At 39.0% G+C, this 12,317-nt stretch overlaps 1 protein-coding gene across 1 annotated transcript; it reads left to right on the forward strand.

Moving 5' to 3' along the window:
• Window positions 1-2,599: 2,599 nt before the first annotated feature.
• Window positions 2,600-11,159, forward strand: MUC7 (mucin 7, secreted). The gene is made up of 2 exons (XM_003931925.3): window positions 2,600-2,653; window positions 10,365-11,159. Exons 1-2 carry the CDS (start codon window positions 2,600-2,602, stop codon window positions 11,157-11,159), a joined length of 849 nt encoding a protein of 282 aa, XP_003931974.1.
• Window positions 11,160-12,317: the final 1,158 nt, after the last annotated feature.

Genomic DNA, 12,317 nt, shown 5'->3' on the forward strand with positions numbered 1-12,317 from the left:
TGTGTTACAAAAGAAAGGCTTTTTAGAGATAAATGCTGAAATAGAGAGTAGCTTTTACAATTTCTGTAGTTTACCTTAAAATAATTCAGCAAAACAATTAAAATATATAACAAATGGTAACAATTATGAAAATCAGGGAATGAGTATATAGTTGTAGATTGTACTACACTTCTTACTTTTTTACATGTTTGAATATTTTTCAAGACAAAAAATCAAAAAATTTTAATTGCTTGTATTAAAAACTTCAGTGTTTATTTTTCAGCTTTAAACACTGTCTGCACCAGTACTTGGCACCACATTACTTTTTTAAATCCTCTGTCCTTTATTAACTTGTCTTATTGACAAGGAAATATGGTGTTCCATCACATTAACTGTCATAAGGCAATCACTCTGCTTACTTTGAGAGTCCAACAGGAAAGAGTGAATCATCTGTTCCTGTTGGGAGAACCTGGGCCATGGTTGTTCATTTCTCCATAAGTGCCATCAATCACTGTTGTACACTCATCAGGCACATAAGTTTATCATTGAGAACCTCTGATCGTCATTGTGTTCATCAGGAAGAAATTGATGTACAAAGGACTACTGTCATCCTCAGCAAACCATAACTATTCTTTAAAAGCAAATTCCTTGACACAAGTGACCTTATCTTAAATCTAATAAATTTCCTATTTCCAAAAAGCTCAACTGGAGAGGTATAAAACTTGAAAATTCTCTTGTGCTTTCTCTTATTTTGCTTCTAGTTGCCATCCTCAAAGGACTGACTAAAAGCAAGCAATTGGATTGAACACCCTAAGAAGAAAGATTTGCACTGCACCAGGTATGTGGATATTTTTTCTAAATTCCAATTCTAGATTCTAATAAACTAAATAGCTTTCAAGTAACATACGTATATTAAGTAATAGCAATAGTTGTTCTGACACAGTTATTCTCCTCTTTTCTTTTGAACTGCCAAACTGTGTGATAACATTCAATTCATATATTATTAGAACAAAATGTGATTGGTAGGAATGTTTTTTGGTCTTGAAAATAAAAATTAATCTGACAATGTATTGGGAAACTGAAGAATAATAAGTAACCATTTCTTTTTTCAATTGGGCCAGATTGTTTTCTTCTTAGTATGCTAGTACTATAATAATACCACTGAGACTTTATTATGGATAAGGCATTTTTCTCAGTATGATTTGTAACACATATTATTCCAGTCAATACTCAGGACATTCTTATGATATAAGATTGCAACTCAGAGTCATGCAGTGAGTGGCAGAGTCACACAATAAGTGGGCAGAGCTTAAATCAAGTCTCTGACTGACTCTAACACTGTTTTATAAACCACAGGATTGTATTGTAAAGTGTGTCTAATCTGACAGCCCACTACCACACTGACATGCACACTAACTTACTTGCTCTAATATGTCATCTGTCTGTATAATTTAACCTTTATTTTTTTCTAAAGCTGATAAGCTGACATGTACTTATTACATATATAACCAAAACAAGAAAAATAAAAGACTGCATTATTCTCTCACTCTTCCCTTCTACAACCTATAGTCAAAATACAATTCTCTTTTGCGAGTAGTTATTTTTTAAAAAGTATTAAGTCTGCACTATTTACTAGGCATGATGATATAGCAATGAATAAAGCAAAATTCCTGTCATTTTTGGATTTAAGAAAAGGATATCAGCCAGACACAGTGGCTCACACCTGTAATCCCAGCATTTTGGGAGGCCGGTTTGGGTGGATTGCTTTAACCCAGGAGTTCAAGACCAGCCTGGGCAACACCGTGAAACCCTGTGTCTACAAAAAATAAAATAAAATAATAATAATAACAATAATAACAATAAGTAGGAGTGGTGACATATGACCGTAGTCCCGGCTACTAGGGTGTCCAAGGTGAGAAGATTGCCTGAGCCTGGCTGGTGCAGGCTGCAGTGAGCCATAAGCATGCCACTTCACTCCAGCCTGGACAACAGAGTGAGAACCTGTCTAAAAAAAAGGTAAAAGAAAAAGGATCTCAAATGGCAAAATCTTCAGTAGAATTAAATTAGGGGAAAAGTCCATTTGACATGATTCTTTGTTCCAAGTGACAGCCTCATATCACAGAGACAAAGAGCATCTTCCTACAACATCAGGAATCTTTACAAAACTGTGCAGTATTAGGTCATTTATATGATGGTTTCCCAGAGAGAGAGAGACAAAGAGAGAGAGAGAGAGAGAGAGAGAGAGAGAGAGAGAGAGAGATGTCTTGAATTAGAATAGAAATAAGAAGATAATTTCCTTCTCTTATTGCTAAACTTCCTAAGATCCTGCCTTTCCTAGCCAATCTTTAAGATCAATAGATCCTCATTTGGCAAACTAGTTAGAAAAATTCTTGACTCTCCTCCATTGCTTCCTCTTTAAAATAATGCATTTTAGGCCTGAAGCAATTTTGTATCACCCCTATGGAATGCAAATGTATACATAATTTTCAGAAACCATTGGCCTCTTTTAGCCTGTACTTTCTAATAATGATAAGTCATTTACCAAAATGCATTCCTCTCCTATAATATCATAGCTAATAGTAAGCCAAGTTTCTGCTTTTCCCAGGAGACATTAGAAAGAATGGAAACTCTGCCGCTGTTTGTGTGCATCTGTGCACTGAGTGCTTGCTTCTCGGTAAGTATCTACCTAAATAAGATTTTTCTTTAAGTATCAATAGCACCTACCTGGGACTTTTAAAGCATAAGCAATCCCTATTTCCAAGAATTTTGACATCTTTTATTTCCATGAAACATAAAAATATAGATAATTGGCCAGTGCAGTGGCTCACACCTGTAATCTCAGCACTATGGGAGGCCAATAAAGCAAAATTCCTGTCATTTTGGGATTTAAGAAAAGGATATCAGGAGTGAGGATCACTTGAGCTCAGAAGTTCAAGATAGCCTGAGTAAAATAATAAGACTGTGTCACTATTAAAAAAAAATTCAATTAGCTAGGTATGGTGGTACATGCCTGTAATCCCAGCTACTCGGAGGCTGAGGTGGATCTTGAGTCTGAGAAGTCAAGGCTGTGGTAATCTGTAATCACACCACTATGCCCCAGCCTGGGCAACAAAATGAGACTCTGCCATAAAAAGATAGATAGATAGATAGATAGATAGATAGATAGATAGATAGATAGATAGATAGGTAGATAGAGCATAAGGAAATAATTTATCCAGTATCTATAGAGCACAAACTTTATGATGAGTTTGATGAGTTCTGACAGAGATGAAAACTCAGATTTGTAAGGCCTTTAGGTATGGAATATGGATTGAAATCTGTCAGGAAGTCTCAGCATGATCAAAGCACCCCCAGGGGAGTAACATGATGGGATTCTCAGGAGAAAACAGGTAGCAGGGAACAAAAGCTGAGATGAGGAGACGTAGTAAGGAAGCTATGGCAGTGGTCCAGATAAAAGATGATGGCGACTTGCACTAAATGTCAGCAGTTAAAAGATGAGAGTGGTTTTAGGATATATTTTTGTGATTGAGTCTACTATATCATCTGCCGGATTGTGTATGTAGTCAAAGAAAGAAATGAACAGGCCAAGTACATTGGCTCAGGCCTATAGTCCCAGCACTTTGGGAGGCTGAGGCGGGCAGATCACCTGAGGTCAGGAGTTCGATACCAGCCTGGCCAACACGGCAAAACCCCGTCTCTGCTAAAAATACAAAAAGTAGCTAAGTGTGGTGGCTGGCACCTGTAATTCCAGCTCGGAAGGCCGAGGCAGGAGAATTACTTGAACCTGGGAGGTGGAGGTTGCAGTGAGCTGAGATCATGTCACTCCAGCCTGAGCAACAGAGCAAGACTGTCCCCCCTCCAAAAAAAAATGAACAAAAATGTTCTAGTTTGAGGCATGTTACATTTGAAATGGCTGTTAGATTGCTACATCTAGATATTAAGAAGAAAGTGGATATACATTGTCTGGAGTTCAGAAAGCAATCTAGGGGTAAAGTCTATATTTAAAGCATATTTGAAGCCATGAGACCTTACAAGATCACCTACAGAGAAAATGTAGGGCATTTGGATACGGATTGAGAAAATGGAGGAGTCACAAGAGTGGACAAGAAAGTATGGCTTCCAAAACCAAGAGGCGATTACAAAGTGGACCTTCTATCTTTAAGAAATTTAGGGTATACTGGCAAAGGAAGGTTAAAATTAATAATGATACAAGGTGATTACAAGGTGATACATGCTGTAATAATAAAAATAATTTTCTCTAATGCTATGTACCTGTAAGTATTTATTCAATTTTATTTTAACAAAATTTCAAATAAGGATCAAGAAGTGGAATGTACTTTTATTGAATGAGGATAGATAGCCTCAGAATATTATGCCAGCAGAGTAGACAGGGCAGAAGAACTGAGGAAGTGGATGGAATTTACTCTTGAATATTCTCTTATTTCCCACTTACCATATAATAGCCACCAAAAAACAATCTTAGGCTTTTTCCCTGCACCCTAAAGCTGATTTTGTGACTGTAGAAGAGCGTTCAAGCTGGGCTCAGAAGATGTGGACTTAAACTCATCTCTAACGTTTACCATCCAGATGAATCTTGAGCAATTTAGAATCTATCTACAGGTTCCCAATTTCCCTATGTGTAAAATAATAATAACACTATATGCTTCACAAGGCTGCTGAAGGGTAAATGGGAATTTATAAATTATAATATATAGTGTAAATGTAAAAATTATGGCTTAAGACTATTATAATCTTAACTAACATACTAGTTGATAAGGCTTTAAGTTCTGAATACACACGGTGATGTTAACTTTTTAAAAATTTAAATATTAATAAGGAATCTGTGGCTACCAACACCTCTTTATTGAAAGAAATAACTTTCCAATCAACACAAATAATTATGTTATGTGGAATGATGAAACCTGGGTTTCTCTTCGGAGGTGGCCTTTCATCATACCTCCCACAAATCAAGACACCTAAAGAATCCTTTCTTCCAAGTGCTTAGAATAAATAAAACTCTTTAAACTTCCCAAATCTCAAAAAGTGAGCCAAGACAGCACCACTGCACTTTAGCCTGGGCAAAAGAGTGAGACTCTGTCTCAAAAAAAAATAAAAAGAAAAGAAAATACAGAAATGTACCAGAGAGTAGCATCAACTCACAGCCAGAAAAGGTCGGCCCTGGAGCTCTAGCAACAACCTGCTTTTATGGAGTGATTTCAAGGAGCAGTTAGTCTGACTTCTCTGTTCCAGATATCCCAAAGGAAGACTTGAAGGGATGTATTCTAGAGGCAGATGAAGAGTTCTGTCGAGTATAGCATTATTCAACATAATGCTTTTATTGTCTTTTTAAAAGGATCACAGATTTTCAAATGGTCATGAAAAATAAGCTGGTAGCAAATGAAGAAATTTAATGTACTTTCTAATTTCAGTTAAATTAAATCTTGAGCTGAGTGTGGTGGCTCACACCTGTAATCCCAGCACTTTGGGAGACCAAGGTGGGCAGGTCACCTGAAGTCAGGAGTTCAAAACCAGCCTGGCCAACATGGTGAAACCCTGTCTCTACTAAAAATACAAAAATTAGCCAGGCATGGGATGCACACTTGTAATCCCACCTTCTGGGAAGCCTGAGGCCGGAGAATCCCTTGAACCCGGGAGGCGGAGGTTGCAGTGAGCTGAGATCACGCCACTACACTCCATCTGGGTGGCAGAGAGACTCCGTCTCAAAAAAAAATTTTTTTTAATGTAATCTTGACCTTGTACTCTTCTAGTTCTCTTCCTATTTCTTTTTTTTTTTTTCATTTATGACTATTTCTTTCATGACAATTTTTCCCTGCTCTTCCTTCCTCAGATAATTTGACATTCCTCTAGTGATTTTTAAAGTTTTCTGCTCTCTCATACCACCACTTTCTTGCTCCAAGTGTCAGGTGTCTCTCCTCCTTCCATGACTCCAGCCTGTTGCGGAAAATTTTACCTGACAAGAAACCCAAGCAGCACTCAGGGAAACAGAGGAACACACTTTATTACGCCGGCGGGCCCAGAAGGGTTCACACCCAAAAGTCTGGACCCCGGCTAAGAAAAGTACACAAGGGTGAAGGGGTAGGGGAAGTAACTCAGAACTGTAGACAGCGCAGCAGGTTTTAGACAACGCGGCAGTTTTCCTTAAGGTTTGTAGCTAGTAAGCAATACGCTGAGATACAGAAGCAGAAAGAGGCAGTTATTAGCAAAAAAAAACAGGGACAGTTTTAAAACAGGGAAGTTGCTGACTGTGCTAACAGAATCCTGGGCAAAATTTCCACTTCATCCCCCACTTTGATGCTCTCTTATGGATGTTAGGGAGCAGCATCACCTTTACACCCTGGTGCCTGTATGTAGCGGCTTGTACCCACGGAGGGCCAGCAACTGAGCATTTGTTTTTCTAATTACCATGGATTCAATGAAGCACCGAAGTATGTTAATTAGGCAAGGGCCAAGAAGAGTACTAATAGCAAAACAGAAAGTGACATTTTACACCAGACATGGGCAAGGAATGTCCCTCGAGGGACGACAATGATGACAGCACAACAGTAGAACAACCAATGCTGTCAGAATCGTTTTAAGTATTATGACTTCAGTCCACATTTGCCGATTCAGTGGAGGCTCCTCGAGCTCCGGCCCTGCGTTGACTAGTCAGCTGCCGGTTGTGTGACTAGAGCAGGGCTTGACGAGTTCTCAGGACTCAGCCCGCCGGAGCATGATTTTCGTGGGGTGCCAAGGGTCTGATGTGCAGTTCACCAGCCTAGCAATGTGTTTGGGTGGGCCCTCTTGGCTCTGGAATAGGGTACCCACAAAACGACTCATGCAACCTTGAGAGCAGTTGGGGTGACAAGGATTACAGTATGGGGCCCCGTCCAGACAGGCTGAAGGGGTTTCTTCTTCCAATCCTTTACCCAGACCTGGTCCCCAGGTTGGAAGGGATATACTGGATTGGCTAGGGAGATAGGTGCTTTCTCTATTGCAAACTGACTGACCTAGGACAGCACCTTTTCTAATGCCTGTATATAATGTAATGATGTTAAGCTTGTTTCCCCCAGCTGTCTGAGGTCTCCCCTCACCTTGTTAACCAGAAGGGGGAGCCTCCCGAATAGGATTTCAAAGCGTGAGTAACTGGCAGGTCCCGATGTACACCATGACCGCAACAGGACTAGGGGAAGCATATCTACCCAGGAAGCCCGGGTTTCCTGACAGAGCTTTGCTAGTGTAACCTTCAGGGTTTGATTTATGCGCTTCACTTTCCCTGAACTTTGTGTCCTGTAGGCTGTGTGAAGTTTCCACTTAATCTTGAGCACGCTGGTGAGGGCTTGATCTTTGCCACAAATGCTGGCCCTTTGCCACAAATGCTGGCCCATTGTCACTGTGTGTATGGTGAGTGGTATCCTATCTCAGGGAACAATTTCACGAAGTAGGACTTTCACTGATTTTCAAGCCCTTTCCGTCTTGGTTGGGAATGCCTCAGCCCAGCCCCAGTATGTACATACAAGGACCAGCAGGTATTTATACCCTTTACTGGGCTTGTCTTCAGTGAAGTCCACCTCTATGTCCTCAAAGGGGTAGCTGCTCACCCGTTGCACCCCTGGGCAGGTTTCAGCCACTGTGGGGGGTTGTTTTAGCATAGGTAAGGCACTAATTGCTTACTGCAGCACAGAGAGTTGCCATATAGTAATAGCTGTTGAGTAAGGTCTCCAGAGCAGTTTTACCTAGGTAGGCGAGACTATGGCATGGAGTAACGACGGTATGAGCCAAGTTCCTAGGCACCACTGATCTGTCATCAGGGAGTAGCCACCATTCTCCAGGACTCTGCTTTGCCCCCTCCTGCTGTGCCTACAGGTTTTTTGTTTTTTGTTTTTAAAGAGTACTCTGGCTTTCCCACATCCTCTCGGAGCCAAGGGGTGATTGTGAACAAGTGGATGGGGGCCTGCACAGGCCCTTTCTTCAGTGCCGCTGCCTTAGCTTCTAGGTCAGCCAGCCAGTTTCCTGTAGAGAAAAGATCAGCTCCTCTTTGGTGGCCCTTGTAATGTAAGACAGCCACCTCTTTGGAATTTCTTCCTTATTTTTGACTTTTTTTCCTCCTGCTCTTAGCAGCCCTCTTTCTATTCAGTGGCAGACACAGGACAGAACCAAACCTCCATTGCTAGTCTGTTGTGACATGTTTCAAACATGTTCCTCTGAGATCTGGACATTCTTCAGAGCATCCCCAGAGACCATCTGGAAAGGGAGAGACTGAGATTGTGGAATGTGAGGCCTCAATCCTGCTTCAATCAGAGCAGGTCTCTAATTATCTGGATTGCATATTGAATCTCCAGGGAAAGATCCATTTGAACAATATGACCTGTTTATTTTATATGATAAAACAACTACCCTTGTAATGGAAAGGATCTCCTCAGAGATTCCTGGAGTCAGTGTCACCGAGTCTGAAAATCTATGGCCTTTTAAGAGAGATCTATGGAAAAATATCAAAGTCATGAGTATCAGAAGCCATTGTGTTATCTAATGCCTGTTCTCAGTTATGAATTAAAATTTTCTGGATAATTTAATTTTGTAAACAAACAATACTTTCTTATATTGATGGATGTTGTAAAGAACATCTAGATCTTAAAGGAACATGTTTGAAACACACTGCAACAGACCAGCAGTGGAGGTTTGAGTCTGTCCTGTGTCTGCCAATGAAGAACTGAGTGACTTTGAGCAAGTCACTTAATATGCCTGGATCTCAGTTTATTCATTTATGAAATGATTTGGATTAAATTCCAGATCCAAAGTCTAACTCTACGACCTCTTTGCTTTAAAATAGTTATGTGGTTCATTCCCTTAATCACATGAGTCTCACAAGAGTCCCTGTTTCATTCACCTCTGTAAGCCCAATACCTAGAAGCTATTTTTGAGGCTGAATATATTAGTCTCTGAGGAAGTTATCTTAGTTAAACAACTCTACCAGTCTCTCAGAAGTTGTTATTTCATCGCACTAAACTTTGTATCCAAAGAGAGCTTATAACTTGGGACTGGAATAATTTACCTATTTGGTGATCTAAAAAGGGTTTTGTGGAAATCATTAGGAAGAAAACCTATCCTTGTTTGGGACTTTGGTATTTTATCATTTATCTTGTTAATATTTCTTTTTTCCAATTTAATATAACTGATCACTAAAAAATGTAGTTTGAGATTGAATACAGGGAAGAGGGATATAAAAGGCAAGCAGTATGTTTACAGATAAGAAACTGAAACAGTGATGGTACTCTAACTCAAATAATGTCATCAGTGGCTAAAGGAAATAAAAATATTCATCTTGCAAAAGATAAGACCAACGTGGCATAGAAGTTATTTTCAAATTTTGAAGGACTCCTGGATCTTCTGTAAATCTACCAAAACATAAAATTAGGACCAAAGAATGGAAATCTTCATGAAGAAATTTCTATTTGGTTAAGAATGGAAATCCCCAAAAACAAACCTACATTCAGTATCAAGAAGAAGTCTCTACCAGGTTGCCTTAGGAATTACAGTAGTGAGTTCCTTATCAGAAGAAGATACATGCATAGACTAGAAAATCTTTTTCAGGTGTATTGAAAAAAGATCAAGTATCAGATGAGCAGTTAGACTAGATCAGTGTTCTTTTCAGATGTAAATACCTTTGAGAAATAATGAAAACCACTGGTGATCTATCCAGAAAAATGTATAAACATGCAAATTTTCTCTAAAAATCAGATGTTTCATGAACCTCCTGAATCATGAATTCTGTAATTCTAATTTTTAAAATAATAAAATTAAAAGGTAATGACCAAAGTTGTTTCTCTGATTTATAAAGGCTAAAAACTGTTTCCTGAAATATGGAGAACACAAAGCTTGGGTGGGATATTTCATTTGTTGAGGCTTTTGTTGTTGTTTGACAGTTTCGTGTTTTGATGATAATAGATATGAGGCGTGTAGTTCAGAAAGGGCTCCTGGATCTCAGTTGAATGTTTTTGACTAAAGTTTTGTGAACAGGCTGAGCAAGCAAGGAGCCTTTTTGCTAGGACCTCAGGCAGTAACTTGACCATTTTCTACCAGAGAAAGAAGAAAGGAACTGTAAGCATAAAAGTTCATGTCCAGCTAAGCATTCAAGCTAAAGTCCATGAGAATATATTCATCCCAACTATCTAGAGAGTAGACATTTGACAAAAGAAAATTCTCTAGTAGCAATTCTTTCTTGAAACTTAGTGAAATTAGAAAGCTAATCACTTGACTTAATAATGTATTCTGGTTTCTAATCTCAAAACTCCACAAATACTGTTCATCTCATGTTCAGCAGTGATCACCTAATTGATAAATAAATGGATACTTTTTTTCATTTCTTATATTTTCTTTCTTTTCTGCAGTTCAGTGAAGGTCATAAAAGGGGTCACGAACTACAGCACAGAAGGCATTATCACCATTTTCCTGAACATCACTTTAAATTTCCACATCATTCTGGACCGCTACCTCACCAGCAGCCAGTCCATAAAATCCCCCATAAGTGTCTACACAAACGCTGCAGGCCTAAGCCTCCGCCTTCACCTATTTACCCCCCACACAAATTCCCACATCCTCACCAGCCACATAAATGTCCAGATAAAAATAACAGTGTGGTCACCCACACCACAGTGGCTACAACCCAAATTCCATCTACAAGTTCCCCATCTGCTTCCACCAAAATTACTACCCTTCCAAATGTGACTCCTCTTCCTCAAAATGCTACCACCACATCTTCAGGAGAAAATGCTCACCCAAGCTCTCCTGTAACTACATTAACACCAGAGAATTCCTCAGCTCCAACAGAGGCCACAACTGCTCCATCCACACCTTCTACAACTACGCCAGCTCCACCACCTTCCTCAACTCCACAGGAGACCACAGCTGCCTCACCCACACCTTCTGCAACTACACCAGCTCCACCACCTTCTTCAACTCTACAGGAGACCACAGCTGCCCCATCCACATCTTCTGCAACTACACCAGCTCCACCACCTTCCTCAACTCCACAGGAGACCACAGCTGCCCCAGTTATAGTCACTACTCAAACTACTACTTCTAACCAGCCAACTACAGCTGCCACCCAAACTAAAATTTCTCAATTTCTTTTATATCTAAAGAATCTACTAAACCAAATGATTGATAAAGCAGTGGAGAAATAGTATATGATATGTTGTAAAGTGTTCTGTCTTTTCAAGATGTGATTTATGAGTGCAGAACTACCATCTTTACTTTTAGCACCAATCCCAAGATGAAATTTTATTACTCAAATTTAAAGCACTACCACTAACCTTTCAAACTAATTATTCACCACCACAAGACCTATTAACAGTACAAAATGCCTCTATCCCACAAGCCAGGTGCAGGTCTGAGATTCAAAATCACTCTTTGGGGCCTGCAGAGATAGTCTACCAAGGGCAGAGAAAGTCCTTAGATAAAGAGAGAATATTGTATGGGTCATCAAACATTTACTTCTCCCTAAATGTTGGAAACTACAAGATCACTACCTTGTACCCCCATCAAAATCCCACCTGAACCATCTAATCCTATAAATATAAAGGGATAAAGTTGGATCTCTCCAGATGAACAAAGACATCTAAATATCTGTAGATATAAACATTTATCTAGCTAAATCTATTGGTAGACCTGTCATTGATTAATGACAAACCCTTTAGATAATTATTTTTAATTTTAAATAAAATTGTATTTCACAAAATGTGAGCCAAGAAAGGGGAAAGTTGATTCGAAGTGAAGATTAGAAATGAATAATAAAAGCCAAGCATGAACCAAGACTGGCACTATTTTTCCGAGTGTATATAATTGTTTAAACTGCAAGGTTGACATTTATTACATTGTATCTAAGTTAACTTAGATCTGATGTGCTTGATTCTAGCCTCTGTAAACCATAAGAATATAACTTTGTATGTTCACATGGTGCTCACAATATTTCACTCTCGATTCAATTAATTCACATAAATTCCATGTGAAATGTATTCAACAATGGAATATTTTCTAAAACACTTAATATATATTTGCATGTATTTTAAAACATGCCAAACTACTGCTTTAATGCCAAATTTGCAGAATTGTCTCTGAAAATAAAAGCCCCGACTTTAGTTGTAAAAGAATAAAAGTTAGCTACTTGGTATATGGAGATGTTCATTTGGGATGTGGAGGCATTTTTATCTTCTGTCACTACTGCTTAAAACTCTGATGATTATGTTTAATTTTTTGCTAACTAATAAAGATTTCAAATGGCAATTTATATTCATCTTGTGTATCTGGAAGTTTCTTGCCTTTCTTAGTCTCTGAGACTAGTG

The sequence above is a fragment of the Saimiri boliviensis genome, chromosome 3 (genome assembly GCF_048565385.1).
Source record: "Saimiri boliviensis isolate mSaiBol1 chromosome 3, mSaiBol1.pri, whole genome shotgun sequence".
Classification (NCBI taxonomy): Eukaryota; Metazoa; Chordata; class Mammalia; order Primates; family Cebidae; genus Saimiri; species Saimiri boliviensis.